The 18,233-nt window shown below is 40.1% G+C and overlaps 1 protein-coding gene across 1 annotated transcript in view; it reads left to right on the top strand.

Moving 5' to 3' along the window:
- The window catches only part of ELAPOR2 (endosome-lysosome associated apoptosis and autophagy regulator family member 2), a 188,037-nt gene that overhangs the window by 71,386 nt on the left and 98,418 nt on the right, over positions 1-18,233 (top strand). Inside the window, exon 2 of the mRNA XM_053672815.1 lies at positions 10,250-10,370. Within this exon, the coding sequence (XP_053528790.1) occupies positions 10,250-10,370 (121 nt within the window). The remainder of the gene's footprint in view (positions 1-10,249; positions 10,371-18,233) is intronic.

Here is an 18,233-nt window from a genome sequence, read left to right as displayed (position 1 = left end):
TAGAAATGAAGATCTCAAGGAGGGTTAGCAACAGGGGAGTGGGAGGAGGAGAAGGGGGGAGAAGGTACAGAGAATAAGTAGCATAGACAGTAGATAGAAAATAGATGGGGGGGCAAGAATAGCATGGGAAATATAGAATCTAAAGAACTTGAGACACATGGTCATAAACTAAAGGGGGGAATGGTGGGGGAGGAGATGCAGGGTGGAGGGGAATGAAGGGGAAAAATAGAACAACTGTAATGGCATAATCAATAAAATAAAAATTTTAAAAAAGTGAAAAAGAACAAGTATAAATGACCCATGGACATCAATGTGGAGACCAAGTATGGGAGCCAGGGTGGGGTCACCAGGGCGAGCAATGGTGGGGTGGGGGGGAAATTGGGACAACTAATTGAACGACAATAAAAAAAGAAACAAAACTTGATAACAGAAATGCTATCTCAATTTTAAGAATAAATATACTTAAAAATATGACTGACATCTTAACAGATTTTATGTTTCCATATTTTCTAAACTTTTCACATTGAACATGTACTCTTGTGTAATCAGATAAAACCCACATAGGGTGGAAAAAACAAAGCTGAACAATGGTTTGTGTTAGAAAATAAAGATTTTGGAGCAAGTGGCTTGTGAAGATTTATTTTTAAGTTTCCTCGGGGTCCTTGGCTCTCCAGGACGTGGGGAGGTGTGCAGGGTGTGCCGGGTCTGAGAGCACAGGCAGTTGCGAGGGGGGCTGGATTGGCGGGAGGAGTATACCGCAGGCCTAGTCTGCTTCCGGTAGAGTTCAGAGGGAAGCTTCTGTTTTTATTCCGATTTTTGCTTATAAGGTTTTAAGGTTTATCATTAGCTTCCAGGGTCTAACAAGCAAAAAGATCATTTGGATGTCAGAATGTTCAGAGCCGCGGAATTTCTGTAGGCACTCAGGAAAGCTCAATTTGAAGTGGCAGCATTGACGATTATGGGCTTTTGAATTTAAATTGTATTTCTGTCGATCTGTTCTGTCTGAACTCTGCAGCAGCTTCGCTGCATTCAGATGCAGAGTTTGCCCTTTCCTGAGCCAACCTGAAATCAACGAAGTGTGTTGTCAGCAGAATTCTTGTTCTCTTTCTCCCATTGGATTATTTCCACTTTTGTTTAAGTCTACTTTGTAGCAGAATCCTTGTATCTGCCATTTGTACCTCACTTAAGCTCTGGATCTTTTGTGTTATCTTCTGCCTCCTTATAGGATGTTCTCTGATGAAGTGGTAAATGTCTTTGCTGTACTTCAGTTTGGATGTTAAGACAGATAGGTACTCCCTTCCCACCAGGCAAGAGGGGCCCCTGCCTTGGTTTCTGCTGTGGAAAGCCCCACTCTGGTTCTTTTCCAGCTGTGTCCCCGACCCTGCCTGGCACTGCGGGCCGAGGAGATGTGCCCACCTAGATGTCGTGTCCCCCTCCCCCACACCCTTTTATACCACACTCTAGGTAACACGACTTTGAGATTACATTCTTAAAAGGTCGGGGTCTGCTTCCTGGGCCTCATGGGCTTTTCTTAGGTCCACCCTCCTGACTGTAGACTGTGTTATTGTGGGAGGGGCACCGCCAGACCTTGGATGTGCCGCTGGGGCCACCTCTTGTGTGTGAGGAGGAGGCTGTTTAAGGTGTAAGCTAGGTATCGAAGAGGATGGGGCACCTCAGTGTGCACCCTTGTCCTGCCAGTGTCAGGGATGGCCTGGACACACAGCTGCTGACACACAGCGCTTTACTATCAAACTGATTTCCCTCTACCATTACAAGTATGAGCAGAGACAGCTTCCAGGCAGAGAATAAGTCAGGGCCTGAGACCAGGAAGAGTATAGCAATATGGTTTTGATGGTTCTTAAGTGAAGAGGCTGAGAGATAAAACTTGGAGAAGCAGATGGAGAATGAATGAAGAAAGGTCTTTTATGCTATGCTAAGATTATGGACTTTATCCTCAGGTCAGCTGGTTGTTGCTACAGGGTTTTGAGCAGGGCTGACATAGTTACAGCTGGCTGCAGTGTCACAGATGTGGGCAAGAGCAGAAGAGGCTCACCTGTGAGGCTGTTGGTGGTTGTTACCAGGCAGCAGAAGGTAGTGATTGAAACAGGGCAGTGGCCATGAGGTTGGATGGAGGTACGATGATTGCCTGCTGGGCAAGGCAATGCTGTGGGTCAGTTCATGTGGGATAATGTTACAGCAATTATTCTGGAAAGCTTATAGGCTCTGAAGATGGTAGTGTTATTTTTAAATTTTATTTACTGATTTTAGAGAGAGAAAGGGGAGAGAGACAGACACTGATTTGTTTTTCCATGTATTTATGTATTTATTGATTGCTTCTTATATGTGCTGGGTTCAAACTTACTACCTTGATGTATCAGGATGACGCTCTAACCAACTGAGCTACCTGGCCATGGTGTTAGTGTTATTATTAATAACAAAATAATTAATGGATGGTGGATGAAGGTTACATTACAGCTAATCTCAATTCTAGGGTAAGCAGATGTAAGAATCAGCTGAAGTGATGTGGGTATCTGTTCTAATGTGAGGTGTGTCATCCACCGACAGCTCCTTTGGGAGAGCAGGAAGTGGCTCTACTAGACTTTGGGGACCTTGGGTTAAGTGGAAAGGGCAGTGGTGTTGGGGTTAGCTGGGCTTAGGTGTCAGTGTGGATAGGGAAGTGGTCCTGAGGCAGATTTCATCACTGGGGACATAGCTGTTTACATGTCCTCTGTTTTCAGTAAGAGTCCTTTCCTTTTTGCTGAGCTTAATATCCCTGAATCTGTCATGTCCCTTTTTCTATTTTATTAGAAGTAATAATTCCTGGCTCTTGCCATCCTGTGGAAGGGAACCGGAAGGGTCTACATTCTCAAACACATTTTCAATGAATCTTTCTGTTTGTAGTTTTTGTTTGCCTTCTGTGATATTTGGAGCCTTCAATACTGAGAGTGTCTGAAGCTCAAATCAGCTTTCTTGTTATCGTCTACCTGTTTAGCCCTTACTGCTCAGATTTTCTTGCTGGGTAAGTCAATAGAGCTCCCGCATGCTTTCTTCCTCCCCTCGAATTGTCAACACCTGCATTTATTACCATTTTCATTTCTACCCTCTTTATATTTGTCATCTCCTAGTATTTTTATTTGTTCACCCTCTGCTCGTTCCGTTTAGAAACTCCACTCTTTTGTAGGTTTGTAGGAAGCAGAGGTAAAATATTTAATTTAGCAAGTTGAATGTTATGAGATAATAAAATAATGATTGCATGTGTTTAGAGATGTTTTTATACAAGAGAATACATTTTCCTCAGTCTCCTCCATGAGCGTTTTCAAATGAATATTTATAATATTGATATTATAGATTGTCTAGCAGCAGCTTTCTTAAGAAAAATCACTTTCATTTCTTCATGGGTAGACTTTTTTTAGAATGCTCTTTTTGAAGCATTCTTTGACAGCGCATGACAGTGAAGGAAGTGCTTGGTTTCCCTTAATCAAGAATAGTTAAAATATGAGATACTGTCTATAACACCACAAGCTTAGAGTTTTCTAAAGATTAAGAGGAACCTGAGATGCAGAGAGTTAGTTCAGTTGCGCGGGGTCTTCAGGTTAGCCCTGGCAGAGGTGAACTTGGGATCCAGCTCTGTGGTTCCCAGTTCATCGCCTGCCCCTTGACAAACCTGTTGAGAGTCATAGAAGAACGGTCTTGGCTGGGTCTTTCCAAGAAACCCTGTGCACTTTCATTCCCACTACAATGTAAGCCCCAGGAGAGCAGCGCTGTTTTGTTCACTGGGGTATCCTCAGCACCTACACGGTGGCCTATGGGAGGTGCTCAGTAAATATATTTATACTGCATTACAAATTGAACTGAGCAACTCTAAGACTTGTTTGTGAAAACAGACACGGAACTCAGGTTTAAAACATTAACTTTTTCAAAATGGTTTCTAAAAAGCAATAGTGTCTACAAATGTACAGAAAAAGATGTGTCATAAATAGACCAGATAACATATTACTTAGCCCTAGGTTCCTATGGTAACTTCGGGTTCCTCTTATAAAAGAAAAATCAGAATATAAATATTTCTGCCCAGTGCTACTGTGCTCATGTATTTGATAATGCAGGCTAAGGAAATTTTTATTATCAGTTGCATACGTGCCTGCATTAATTATTCTCACTCATTTGACCTTCCCACGTAGTGGGATGAGTGTGCTCACTCACTGGAATTAGGGTTGAGGTATGGATGCTGTACACTGTAGTCCCAGGATCTCTACCACCTTCCTGCTTGCTGTCTTGAGTTCTCAAACAAGGGTGCTAGCATTTTGCTGAGCACTTACATTTGAGGACCTTTCCCCTAGAGGAACTGCAGTCTCATCAAATAGAAGACTGTGCTGTTCTCAACATTTCACATAAATATTCAGAGAGAAGGAGCCTTATATAAAGGAAAGAAATTACATTGGCTTCTTTTCGTCCCTTCTCTCTGTGTCTCTTTTCTTAGGTATCAGCAGTTTTTTTCTTTACTGAGGCCAGAGGTGTCCTCCCACCTCTACTGCTCTTGATTCTGTACTAGAACTTGTGGTCATCCACTGGGTCTATATAATGAACTTTGGTCATCTCTTGACTGAAGAGGGTAGGCAGGGAGCACCAGGGGGCTGGTGTTTTCATCGGTGGGCCACTGACATGAAGGAATCTCAGAGTACAGAAGGCCAGGCAGCTTTGTTCATTTGTTTGTTTTTTTATTAGCTCACTAACCCACTTTGTATCCATCCTTAGGCTAACATATTTCACTGAGTATCTTTAGGCATGTTATCTCCAGGCTTGATCTCACTGTTTATTGCACCCTGTCAAAACCATTGTTTACAAAGGAACTGGTAAGCACTAGCACGGTTCACAAACGCCGCGTGTCCTTCAGAGCAGTTCCAGCTCAAAGCCATTCTTCTGACTCTGAAACATAATCATAGGGGGTCACATCAAGCACATTTTACTTAGTTTTCTAGAAAACATGGCCTTTAAGATGCAAGCCATTTGGGTGCTAAGGAATTGGTGTCTGATAGAGGGCTTCAGGCAAAACTGGCTGTGATGATTCTGTTGGGAAGTGGTACTATGTTGTGTGTACTTTATGGGAGAGTTTAAAGGTTTTTATTGGTGATTTTCCCCAGATAGTTTTTACTTGCACACTGACTTGTAATACCACTGTTTTACATTGAAGCCCTTAATCTTTATAGTTCCTTCTAAAATTATATGTTGTGTGTTTGTATCCTATCTACTGCAACAAAATCATAAACTTACTGAGTGCAGGGACTATGTGTTATATTTATTTTAAATTTCCCCCATTTTACTTAGGCCATAGTACTTGTTTAATAACGAAGTGCCACATAATAAAGAGTAATATATATTAGTGGTAATATATGACTATATAATGCTATATGCATAAATCATTATATATGATGTGTATTCATGTCAATATATAAAATAATATGTGCATATTGTCAATATGATGTCAAGTTATCTATAAATGCATATTTTTTAATATATGCTTTATTTCAAACATTTCTAGTCTATATGTAGTTAAACTGTTATAGTTAAACTATAACAACTCTCATAACTGGGAGAGGATACCCCAGGTTTTCTGTGAGTACCATGAGTCTTTCATGGTGTAAATGACCTCTGTATGTTGGGGTTTCAGAGAAAACCAGAGCTGGTCAGTAGTTCAGGTGGTAAAAACAGATTTTATTCAGGAACTGCTGCAATAGGGGAAAAGAGACCTCAGTGCGGAACTGGGCTCAGCGACTGTGTAGCACGGACCGTGGAGATTTATGGGCGGGGAGCAGGGCAACTGTCAGTGGGTGGAAATTACTAAGAGGAAACATCAGGGGTGAGTGGGGATTCTGCTAACGCAATGTGACAGGATTCTCGCCAAAACTGAGTGATGCAAAGATGAATACGGGAGCCCAACAGTCAAGGATTCATCCGGAAGAGAGTTCAAAGGAGCCTGAGGAAAGATTGGTTAAGGAGAGGGTTTTTGTCAGAGGGTACTGTGAGCATCCAGTATTTACTTGAGTGTATGATGCCATTTTGTGTTTTAGGCATAGGATAACACAATTTGAGTTTCTGTTACTTGAAGGTTGGTGCCTGCACCTTTATCAGTTAGCATGAGAGCGTGTGAGCATGTGCATGTGTGTGTGTGTGTGTGTGTGTGTGTGTGTGTACCACGATTTCTGTTGAGGGATAGTCTTCCATAAGTGTTTGGTGTTGAGGAGTAATTAATTCTCTTTTATTCTTTGAGTTGTTTCCTGGTTCCCGCGTATTTACAGTATAGTGTTTTCAGGGAATTCCATAATTTTGCTACTTGGGGCAATGTTTTTATGCCCTAGCTTTCTGGGATTTGTGGATGTGTCTAAGTAGCTGCCATCTTTTGAGTGGAGTGGGGCCAACTGCTTCCTCCAGTTTATAATTTGGAGAGTGTGGCTTGTGAGTGAATGAATATTCTATAGTTTAGAGTGTGCTCTGCCTCATAGCAATATGTTTGGTGGCAAACTGTTAGGAGCCCTGACATGCAGGAAAAATTGTCAGGAATTTCCCTCCTTGTCAGGAAAAATTGGAAACACACGGACATAGGCAGAAAAGATAGGGTGTCCAGTTTGGTGCACCTCTCCGAATTTTCAGCTTCTATAGGGGCCTGCATCTTTCCTTATCTCTGCACTACTTTACAACACTGTGAGTTGTAAGAAACCAGTAAGAATAGTACAGGAAGTGTAGAAGCCAAAGAATTTACATGTATGACCCATGGACGTGAACTATGGGGAGGGGGAGGAATGCAGGTGGGAGGGGGTATTCACGTCAGAGGTGAATAAAGAGGGGAAAATGGGACAATTGTAACAGCATAGTCAATAAAATATATTTTAAAAAAGAAACCAATAAGAATCCGAATGATTCTTGTCCATAGAAATGAAAAGGCTTGTTATTCTTTGGAATACTATTGATTATTCTGCTCTGGATATTTAGCAGTTTTACAGCGCTAAGTTAATTCATTTCACTTTCTGGATTGTCTGCTTATGTGCGTTCTTTGAAATCCCCTTTGAACTGGTGGTACCTTCTTACTGATTGACTTGCTACTTAATGACTTACATACAATCTTTGAGCTATAGAAATTTTATATTTCTATGAGAAAAATTTTCATCTTTTCTTTTGAATTGCTCCTTACCAACCAGAAAATTCTCATTTACAAGGGATCAGTTTAAGCACTCAATGTTTACTTGGGTCTGTGGCTAAAATTTTGGGGTGTTATCTGCAAATCTGAAACCTTACATGCTGTAATTGTCTCTATTCAGTACCTTGAATGCCACTCAGAATATTTCTTTTAAAATATTTTATTTATTTATCTTTGGAAGGAGAGAGGGAGAGAAACATCAATGTATGGCTGCCCTTTGTTCATCCCCTGCTGGGAACTGGCCTGCAGGGAACTGGTCTGCAACCCAGGCATGTGTCCTGGCATGTGTCCTGACTGGGAATCGAACTGCGATTTTCTGGTTCGCAGGCCCGTGCTCAATCCACTGAGCTACACCAGCCAGGGCGCCACTCAGAATATTTTTGGTGCACATATTTTGTGTTTTGTGATTTTACCATGTCACACTGTTTCTTAAATTTTTGCCATGGATTTAAGAGTTGCTTTCAGAAACAGATTAAAAAAATTATTTGTTACCAGCCCAAATGAAATAGCCTATTACAGAATTTAAAATAAAACCTAGCTGGCTTGGTTTTATTCTACATTCTAAATTCCCAACCCTAAGTGCTGCTTTATGAATGAAATAGGTTGGGATTTAAGCATTTTATAATTATAAATAAACACATTAATGCTTCCTGCCAAAATCCTAAGAATTTTGTAACATAACAATGTATGTGGCCCTTTGGGATTTAAGGGTAATGTAGAAGAGGCAGATAGGATAAAGAATCTTCGGAAAATTAATTGGTGTATAACATCCATTATTAAACTGGGAAACACAATACTATACCTTTTCTATGTTATTGTTGCCGTTCTCATCCCATAACTGGCGACCTGGATATCACAGAGGCAGTGGTGAAGAGATTTCTTGAGCTAACCTATTTTATCCAGAGGCCTTGCTTCATTTGAAATTCAGGCCTAACATCTCAGCATCATTATTTTCATTATTTTGCAAGAATGATAACCAATTACCCGAATTGTACACATGAGGGCCAGGATCTTCTCAGTCGGATCTGGAAACAGGAAAGGCTTCCTAATACAAATAACTGGGAACAAGAGAAATCATGCAAGTGCATGGATGGTTAGGGCTATTCTACAACAGCAGGTTGTGGTAGGTTGAATAATGTTCTCTTGACCCCTCTCCAAATATTCCAATTCTAATCCCTGAAACTTGTGAATGTTATCTTATTAAACCAATCAGGGCTTTAAAGACATGAATAAGAATTTCGAGATGGGAGATTATTTGGGTGGCCCTTAGATTCAATCACAAGGGAAGGAGAAAGAAGGCAGTGTGTTTATAGAGGCAGAGAGTGGAATGATGCAGCCACGGGCCAACAAATGTTTGTAGCCACCAGAAGCTGGAAGAGACAAGGAATGGAGGAGCCTTCAGGTGGGAGTATGGCCTTCTTCCTTCTAGAAAGCCTTTCCTGTTTGGCTGCTTTTATTGATTGTTTTATGTTGGTATATTTGACTTTAATGGACAGGAAAGCATAGTTGAGATCCAGGCACTTATCAAAGGACATAATCTCAAATCATCTCTTGCCACACTTTGTCAGAAATTTGAGTGGGAAGAATAATATTCAGAGATGATTGCCCGGAGGATAAGTGAAATTTTAGTTCTGGGGGAGGGTATGAGTGCGGCATAAAGACCTTTGCTTCCAGCCTCATAATTCCACCTTCTCTAATCTACAGTCCCTTCTCATTTTGTATTATGTATATGTGGAAATTGAGGCAGGGGAAATAGCAACCCAGTGGTTTGTGCCTTATCACATCAGCACTAACTAGCTCTTTTCTCTACATCATCCTCTCTATCCCGATTACCATTAATAAGGGTAGTAATTCTACCATTAATCAAATGCAAACTCAGTGTAGCCTAACATGCCTGACATTTTTACATGCATTATCTCAACTAATTTCCACAACAGCCATAGAGGATGGTAAATATTATTTTTCTAGTTTTTCTAATGAGAAAGCAAATGCTTTGAGAAGTAAGTGACTTGCCCATTATCATATAGGTTGTATTTGGAGGAATGGGAAGTGAATCTACACCCAGACCTTTCTGCTCCCAGCCCCCATTTCTTCACTGGTGTTCTTGCCATGTGGGCAGACGCACACAATGAGACACCTTCCTGCCTCCCACACTCGATCTTCCGAATGATGATGTGACTTGCCATTTTTGTTCTCTCCTGTCATTGCTACAGTAAGGGAGGCAAATAGAATGGATGAAGCAGAAGAGCCACATCCAAGACAGTGAACTGAATAAATAGGATTTTGAACTGAAAATATGTTGAGGAGGACTTAGAACTTCTACCATTCTCCCTGTGCATCAATGGCATTTTGTCCTGGTTCCTCTGAGCTCAGGCATCTCACGTGTGATATTTTCTGGCCAGTGGAGGACACTGTAAAAATTTCAAAGTGACCAAAGGCCAGAGACAAGTGGGTTGGTCTTAATTTGATAATTATTAGAAATGTCTATTTTATAGACTGTGATTGATGGCACCCTGCTGTGGTGCATATGTATTAAGCCTGGAGGCGCTGCTGAAAAAACTGGTAGTCTTTGACTAACATTTGGATGATTAATTTTTACACCTCTGTTAAATTTTAAACAGAGTGAGAATTAGATCATTGGGAATGGTTCTCTTATTTTTTTCTTTGAAAAACTTGGGACAGTGACAATGTTCAATTTCCTAGTATTATTTTGTGCATATACTCTTCTCTACCAATTATTTAAAGCTCTGAAAGTCTGCAAAAGAAACAGGGAAATGTGCTATAGTCTTTTTGGGGTGGGTGAGACTAGAGGCAATAGTCACAACTTGGAGCATTGACTGTCCTGTCCCTCGTCACATCCTCAGTGCCTGCGCGGTGCCTGTCATGATGCGTTTTAGATGCAAACACTGCTTGGGGTGGCTCTAGTGGGGAGGGAAGGAGAGTCAGGCAGAGAGTACAGTTTGGAATCAGGCTTGTAGACACATTTGGGGTGATGGAGAAAGCACAGCTGTCCCTCTAACACTGGCTCTAACAAAGGCTGTTTTTTGTGATTGTTTGCAGAAAGATTACCACTTTGAATACACAGAATGTGACAGCAGCGGCTCCAGGTGGAGAGTGGCCATTCCGAATTCTGCAGTGGACTGCTCTGGCCTGCCCGACCCAGTGAGAGGCAAAGAGTGCAGTACGTGCAACTTTGGGACCCTTCGTTTCCCCCTTCGTGTTGGCCCATGAGGTTAATTACAATGAATAGGAGACCTTTGAAAAAAGGAACATGTAGCTTTAATGCTAGCAGAGCCAAGACATCCTTTTTTCAACACGTGGTGCCCCTGTGTCTGAAATCTGTAATGAGACACAGGCATTGTTAAAGGATGTTTTATTTATTTATTTATTTAAAAAATGTGGTGTACTGTCTTTTTCTATTTCTCTTAATAACAATACTGTGTTAGTTTCAGGTGTGCAACATAGTAATTCTATGCTTATGCACCTTATGGTGTAATCATCACGATATGCCTGGTACCCATCTGTCGCCATACTTAGTTATTTTGATATTACTGACTGTATTCCCTGTGCTGTCCATTACATCTTTGGGGCTTATGTATTTTATAACTGAGAGTTTGTGCCTCTTAATCCCCTACACATTTTCTACTCATCTCCCCACCCCCTCCCCCTGGCAATCATCAGTTTGTTCTCTGTATCTATGAGTCTGTTTCTATTTTGTTTTGTTTTTCATTTTTTGTTTTTTAGATTCCACATATAAGTGAAATCATATGATGTTTGTCTTTCTCTGACTTGTTGGCGAGGGTGCAGGGAAATGGTGTATTATTTATTTGGAATTCTGAGGATAGAATGGCAGAATGTTTCTTTAATAGATTTCTGTTTTTAATTTAAATTTCTAAAAAGTTTTAATTTTTTTTGTGAAATATACTTAATATAAAATTTATCATCTTAACCATTTTTAAGTGTACAGTTCAGCAGCATTAGGTGCGTTTACCAACATCTATCCACAGAATACTTTCGTCTGGCCACGGCTTCTGTGTTTTTAGCCATAGGAATAATGTAATTTTCCTTTTTAATGTAAACTACATAGAGGGTAGAATTGATGACTGTCACATTCAATAGCTTGTCTTTTTGCAATTAAGCAGGTTGCAAGTATGTTTTGAACTAACAGAGAAATATGTCATTATATTTATTTTCACTTTTAAGCTCTACTCTTTCAGTCCTTTTGTTGGGTGAGTCACAGGTTCCTGCAGTGAAACTGTCTGGGGGTTGACTGGAGGTCAAAGCTGGAAGTAAGGCAGGGCGTTATTTTGGTTTTTCTACAGTCTTTCAAATGGTGTACCTGAAACCCTGGTTCTTTTGTTCCCAAATGAAAGCAGAGAAGCAAGTGATTGAATGAGAGTTAATTCCTTTCTGTATATGGAGAACGTATCTCTGTTCCTTACTGGGGGACTATTAGCATAGGTGGTGCGCTTACTGAAAAAAGCGAGGAGGGAAGATGCAGTAGTCCTAGGAAGAAAATTAGAGGAGAAAACCATTATTTCTTGGTGCATGATTTTAAGTGAATACAGAGAGCACCTGAGAACCCCATCCAGGTGCAGAGTTCAGTCTGGGAAGATTCTTGAAAGGATAGTGGGTCAGTGTAGAGGAAGATGATAGAAGACTGGGGTGTATGCAGCCCCTTGTGCAAAGAGGACCAGCTCTGGAGGAAGGATTGTGAATAACACCCATGGTATCAGCTGGTTGTAAATTTGCTTCCGTCTCCATCCTAGAAAACTTGTATAACATTTATCTATATTTACTTTTTACTTGTAAGCTAATTCCTTGGTTCCCATGTATAAGGAATTACCCCACTGAGGTGAACTTCCTAACCATTATGAATACTACTCCATAACTAGGTGATGCGTTGGAGCTGGCTTTTGAGAGAGGGCGTTAGTTTGAAGTGGGTTATGGTGGGATATTTTATACTATGGAAACTGGCACACACTACAAATCAGGGGTCTCCATTCCCTTGGGAGCTAGTTATTAAACATTACCAGCATATGCCTGATTAAATCTATTGGCTATTTAAAAAGTCTGTTATACAATTGATGCCTGAATACACATTATATCTCTTTGGATGTTGCCAGGGACATTCTCTACACATTATTTACTGTAATCTCCCATAGTTAATATTATGAATCTGACATTCCATCAAGGATTTCTCTAAAAACTCTAATAATCAAGTTACTGTTAGTTATGACTTTAAAAATAGTCTGCTTGCTTTAAAAATTAAACCTTAAACATGACCATACTTATGAGGTGGATGGGGCATTTTTTAACTTGGGCATTTTGTCTGAAATCTGAATTTGGTAAGTACAGCATCCAGCACAAATAACATCCCCTTTTTATTTCACAATCTTTTATTATAAAATCATAAGCATGTAATTTTGTAATGTAATGATATCATGCTCAAGCACACCATATGACATTTTAGGTGAAATGTTCAAATTAAAACTATAAATTATTGTACCCATATTATTGCCCCACCAAGCACACTTAAGCAGGCATTACTGCTGCGGACTCTTTATTTCTGCATGTATACTTATATTACTCTGGGAGCTGTGGCCTCTGATAACTGACTTTTTCTTGGTATAGTAAAGGCAAGTTATTTTTAAAATGACAAGAAACTTAATAGATCTAAGTAACACAGAAGCTCAGCTACTTCATAATATTAAACATGGCACTTACCACATTACTGGTCATTAAAGTACTGCCAGAAGGCAGTTAGAGTGATAACTGAATATTCCTTCAGTGGGGGTTTGGATTTCTACCTTTAATACTGAGAAATAGCTGCCCTTTCTCGGTAATGGTCAGCCCTGTACCTGGAGCTTTTGAATGTCATCCTATTGTAGCCTCTCAACAGTCCTCTCGGTGGCCACTGTCAGCGTTTCCATGTAACTGATGAGAACACTCAGCTGGAACGTGACAGATCTTGGGTTTGAAAACACAGGCCTGTCTGATTCCAGTGGCTGTCTCTTACCCACGGAGTTAGATAACCACGTAATGATGGCAGCGGGAGGAGCTCCTAGAGTCCCACGTGGGGATGTAAAGCCCTCTTGGTGGACATCGTCAGGGGGAGATATTAGAAACTCCTGGGCTTCGAGGATAAAAGAGGGTGCAAGTATTGTCCTTCAGGAAAGCATGCTATGTGAAAGCCACACCCGAGACGCTGAGACCTTGGATGGTGGGCGAGGCCCCGCTATGTTAGACTCAGCAGTTATGCCATGATTCTGTGGCTCCGTGGCTGGGCCATGTAAAAGAAAACTTTAAAAAAATGGAATGTGGCAACTTTAAGTGAAAAATATTTAGGGCAATGGTTGTATGGGACATACTTTCTCTAGATTCAAATGTCTCTCAGTGAGTCAAACCCAGACAGAATTCAGCCTCCGTTGAAATTGCTATAGATTCATCAAAATATAATTGGGTAGAAGCAGAGTAGAGAAGAGCTTTCCTTAGGAAAGGCATTATAGGAATGTTCATGCAGCAGTTTAAATATTTTTCAGAAAATTGGCAGGCAACTTACATTGTATCTTTAGTTTTAAAACATCATATAAAATTTGGCTGAAGGCTCCTCTGAGTGAAGTGAGTGAGAACTCAGTTATCAGTTTTGTTGTGTTAGAATCCTGAGATGTATATGAGCTTGAAGTTTACAGGGCTTATGATATGGGATAGAGAGACCTCTGGTTATTAACTGACACTGGTCCCCATTGTCCTCCTGACCCCTTTGCTGTGCAGAGCTCCTCCTCAGTCTCATAGGCAGCGCTGCTCTGGGCCGGCCACTAAGATGAGTCTGTATCTCTCCTTCTCTGTGCTGCTACTGGCTTACAAACCTGGGACTTTGTTGCTGCTTCCAAGCTCTGGTCCTAAGTCTGGTTTCTGTGGGCTTCACCTGCCATTTGAAGTCTTGGCATCTTCCAGGCACAGCTTGCAAATAGCATGCTATTGCTGAGTTACAATACTCCTTGTCCTTTTCCAGAATAAGGGGATATAACCACTGTCCCTGTTCCATCTCTTTTCCACTGTTAGGTCACTTCCATCTTGCATGAGTTTCTAAAATCTTCCCTTGACCATCTACGGTGCCCTTGACATTCTTACATTATCAGAACAGTAGTCACTATGAAATTCTTTCACTCTCTTTCTCTCCCCCTTTCCTCCCACTCCTCTCTTTCTCTTTCTGTCTCCCTGCACCCCACCCCAACACACTGAAAAAAGGGACTTTTGTTTCAAACCTAACTTTAGAAATAAAAGCCTGGCTGGTAGGAGTAGGGGAAGAATTCCTTTTCATATTTCCTTACATATCTACAGACAAGTCTAGAACACTGAGGGGGAAATAACCAAAAGGTATGTCTTTCTTTGGGGAGTATATATCTTCTATGGCTTGCTCCTTTAAAATTTCTCTGTCTATGAGTTCAAGTGCAGTCTTAATACATTTTCTAATTGGGGATGTGTACTTAAGAGAACTGTAATTCCATGTTAGCATCAAATCAGTCATAATTTGTGGACATTGTTTATTCTTATACTTCAGTATTTAGATAACCTCATGTTTGGTTTTCTTGGGTCAAAAATGCTGTGTTCAGATTAGAAAAAAATCTTGAATAAGCTATTCTTCTTTTTTCTTTGTTTCTCTCAAATCTATAGTTGTAACCCATGTTTAGTGGGTCTTAAGGACTGAGAGGGAATGGTGATAGTTTAAATCGATAGATGTTTGGTTTCAGTTTGGAGTTGAAAGAGGAAGAATCTCTTGGAAAGAGAGTTGGTTTTAGCTTTTTGGATGGGATGTTTAAAGATACAGTTCTCGGGATCATAGCTCTTGCAGATGTAGGCTTTTCCCCAGGGGTCACTACAGTGCTTGTCTCATTTGTGTAGAAGTTGTACAGTTGCAGGTGCAGTTGGGCAACCTGAGCCCGCTGGCACTGACTGGCAATCAGATGTCACACTCTCAGTCTGTTCCATGGAATAGTGCCAAACAAAAAGCGTGTGTCAGGTTTTTTGCCACACGCTTTTTGCCACCAGGTTTTTGCCACAAAGCAAAATACCAGTAAGTTTGGAAAATAGTGAATGCTGTATTTTCTTCATGGAGGGATGCAGTACACATTTTCAAATTAAAATCTCTGAAAATAAACATCTATAGAAAATTTCCCAAGTGTATTTTATTGTTTATTTATTTTAAATGTTTGTTTATTGATTTTGAAAAGACAGAAAAGAAGAGAGAGAGTCAGGGGTGCTCTCTATTTGTTGTTTTACCCATTTATGTATACTTATTGGTTGATTCCTATATGTGCCCTGACTGGGGATGGAACCAGCAACCTCAGTGTACCAGGACAATGCTCTAACCAACTGAGCTACCTGGCCAGGCCCAGTTGTATTTTATTATAGGACTCTTTTATCCAGTGTGTAGTTGGACCTCTTTAGCTAATTTTTGCAGGCATTGATTTTGGAAGACACAGATTTAAACACATGTGCCTAGCTAATTTAGTGAATTTTTACATGTAATTTACACTAGGATTTAACCCTTTTCATACAATGTCTCTGCTCTACAAGGCTGAGCTGCAGCATCACTGTGTTGGTGTCCAGGGCAGGCCTCCCACGGTGGGTGGTGGGGGTGGTGTACACTTGGGATTAAACCCCAGGTCTGCAACCAACACTCATGTCATGGGAAAATTATTTCGTCCACAGCTATTTATTAAGCTTTAATTTGTTCACTGAATAGATATTGAGTATTCCTAGATTCTTGACAAAAAGGAATCCAAAAATAAATGAAAAAAGAAAAAGATTTCACTCTTCCAGGACCTTTCATTCAAATAAGGGAGCAAAATAAATGGGTAAATAAATTATTTACAGTATAGGGGCAAAGTGCATGATAGATATAAATACCTGGGGTATTGTTACTCAGGAGGGAGGGTTAAATTCTGCTCATATGGAGTCAAGAGAAACTCACAGTGGAGCAGGTGGAAGTCTGAAGTTCAGACTAATGACCTTAGAAAATTATCTGTGCCCTGGCAGGCTCATGTGAAAAATTGCATCATGACTTTGAGTTGAGTCAGGGGTTAAATGCCATACTTACGTGGGTCACACATGTTAATTTTCTGAGTATCTCTGAAGGGAACCCTGACGGCATAGGACAGCTGGGAAGAGGTGCAGATTAGGGACAGTGCTGGGTTTTCCTGGGCGCTCCGTGAGATCTGCAGTGGTGGGCTTTCAGGAAGGATGCGAGAGGGCACAGAGATTCTGGCAAATCTCATAGGTTCCTGTGTGTCACATCAAGGATTTGGCCTGGAGACAGCCATTCATGGGTGTTTTAGGGGCCCAATTTGGCAATAAATACAATTTACAGCGTGGAATCCTAATTATATAATAATAGAATGCAATAGTAGTGATAATAATGAAAATTATAACAGCCAGTCATGCTCTATACAAGGCACGACTGTACATGCTTTACATGTATTTGCTGAAATTCATTTAGTTATCCCAACAAACTGGTGAAGTAGGTGCTTTCATTATCTCATACGGGCAGTCAGAGGCAGAACAGGGATTTGAAACTGGGCAGTCTAGCTCCTGGGGTCCACACTCTGCCTCTTCGGAATACACTGCAGTGTACGCTCAACAAGAGCTAGTCCCCTTCTTGAGGCAGCCATGCTCCCCTAACATTTACTTTTTAAGAGATATGTTATGTAAACTAATATCCCAAGTAGATGAATGGGTTTTTTAAAACATGTCATCTAAAGACTCAGATATATTGCTTTGTAGGTCATTTTAATTGGTTAATGTTCTGTTTGTAGTTTTATTCTTTTTTTCTAATTTGTTTATTTTTAAATCACAGTTGGAATGCAATATTGTATTGGTTTCAGGTGTATAGCACATTGGTTAGACATTTATATAACTTATGAAGTGCTGTCCCGGGTAAGTCTTCCATGCACCTGACACCATATGTAGTTATCGCATTGACTATATTCTCTAAGCTGTACTTTAGGTCCCCGTGACTGTTCTGTAACTGTCAATTGGTACTTCTAAATCCCTTCACCCTTTTTATTCACACCCCCAACCCCCATTTCATCTGGCAACCATCATTTTGTTTCTGTATCTATGTGTTTGTCTTTGTTTTGCTTGTTTGTTTATTTTGCTTTTTGGATTCCAAATAAAATAAAATCATAGTATTAGCCTTTCTCTGTCTGACTTATTTCACCTAGCATAGCACCTGCTACATCTATCTATGCTGTCAAAAATGATAAGATTTCATCCTTTTTATGGCTGAGTCATACCCCATTGTGTATATGTACCGCATCATCTTTATCCGTTTGTCTTCTGATTGGAGCCTTTTAATCCATTCATTTAGAGCAGTTATTGATAGTTATGTAGTTATTGTAATTTTATTAATTGTTTTCTGATTATTTTTGTAGTTCTCTATTTTTTTTCTTATTGTCTTGCTCTCTCTTGTTGTATGGCAGTGGCATTCTGTAGTGTTGTGTTTGGCTTTCTTTTTTTTTTTTCTTGTAGCTCTCTTGTACAGTTTTGATGTGTGGTTACCATGTTCTTCATATACACCAAGCTGTTTATAGCAGTGTATTTTAAAGTTGCTTAAGCTAGGACACATTCTAAAATTACTACCATTTTTACCCACTACTCTATGTTTATGTTTTGTCATTATTCTTTATGGTTTTTGTTTGTGTATGTTTGTGCATATTTGTGTGTGTCTCTTAATTTGCTGTTGTAATTACATATGATCTCCCTACATTGGCCTTTTAACCTTTGTACTAGCTGTAGTGTTGGTTGATCCACCAGTTTTATAATGTGTTTGCCTTTGTCACTGAGAACTTTTTCTTTGTGATATTTTCTTATTCATATTTTTAAATGTTTTCTTCTTAAAAAAGTACCTTTAACATGTTTTGTAATATTGATTTGGTGGTGATGAGCTCCCTCAGCTTTTTCATGTCTGGGAGATTTTATTCTTAATTGTGTATATTTTTCTGAAAGGTAAGAGAACAACATTCAGAATTTAGGGCATATT

The sequence above is a fragment of the Artibeus jamaicensis genome, unplaced genomic scaffold (assembly GCF_021234435.1).
Source record: "Artibeus jamaicensis isolate MK-2021 breed Jamaican fruit bat unplaced genomic scaffold, CSHL_Jam_final contig_787, whole genome shotgun sequence".
NCBI lineage: Eukaryota > Metazoa > Chordata > Mammalia > Chiroptera > Phyllostomidae > Artibeus > Artibeus jamaicensis.
The sequence above is the reverse complement of the archived record's forward strand: the minus strand, read 5'-3'. Positions and strand labels throughout refer to the sequence as shown.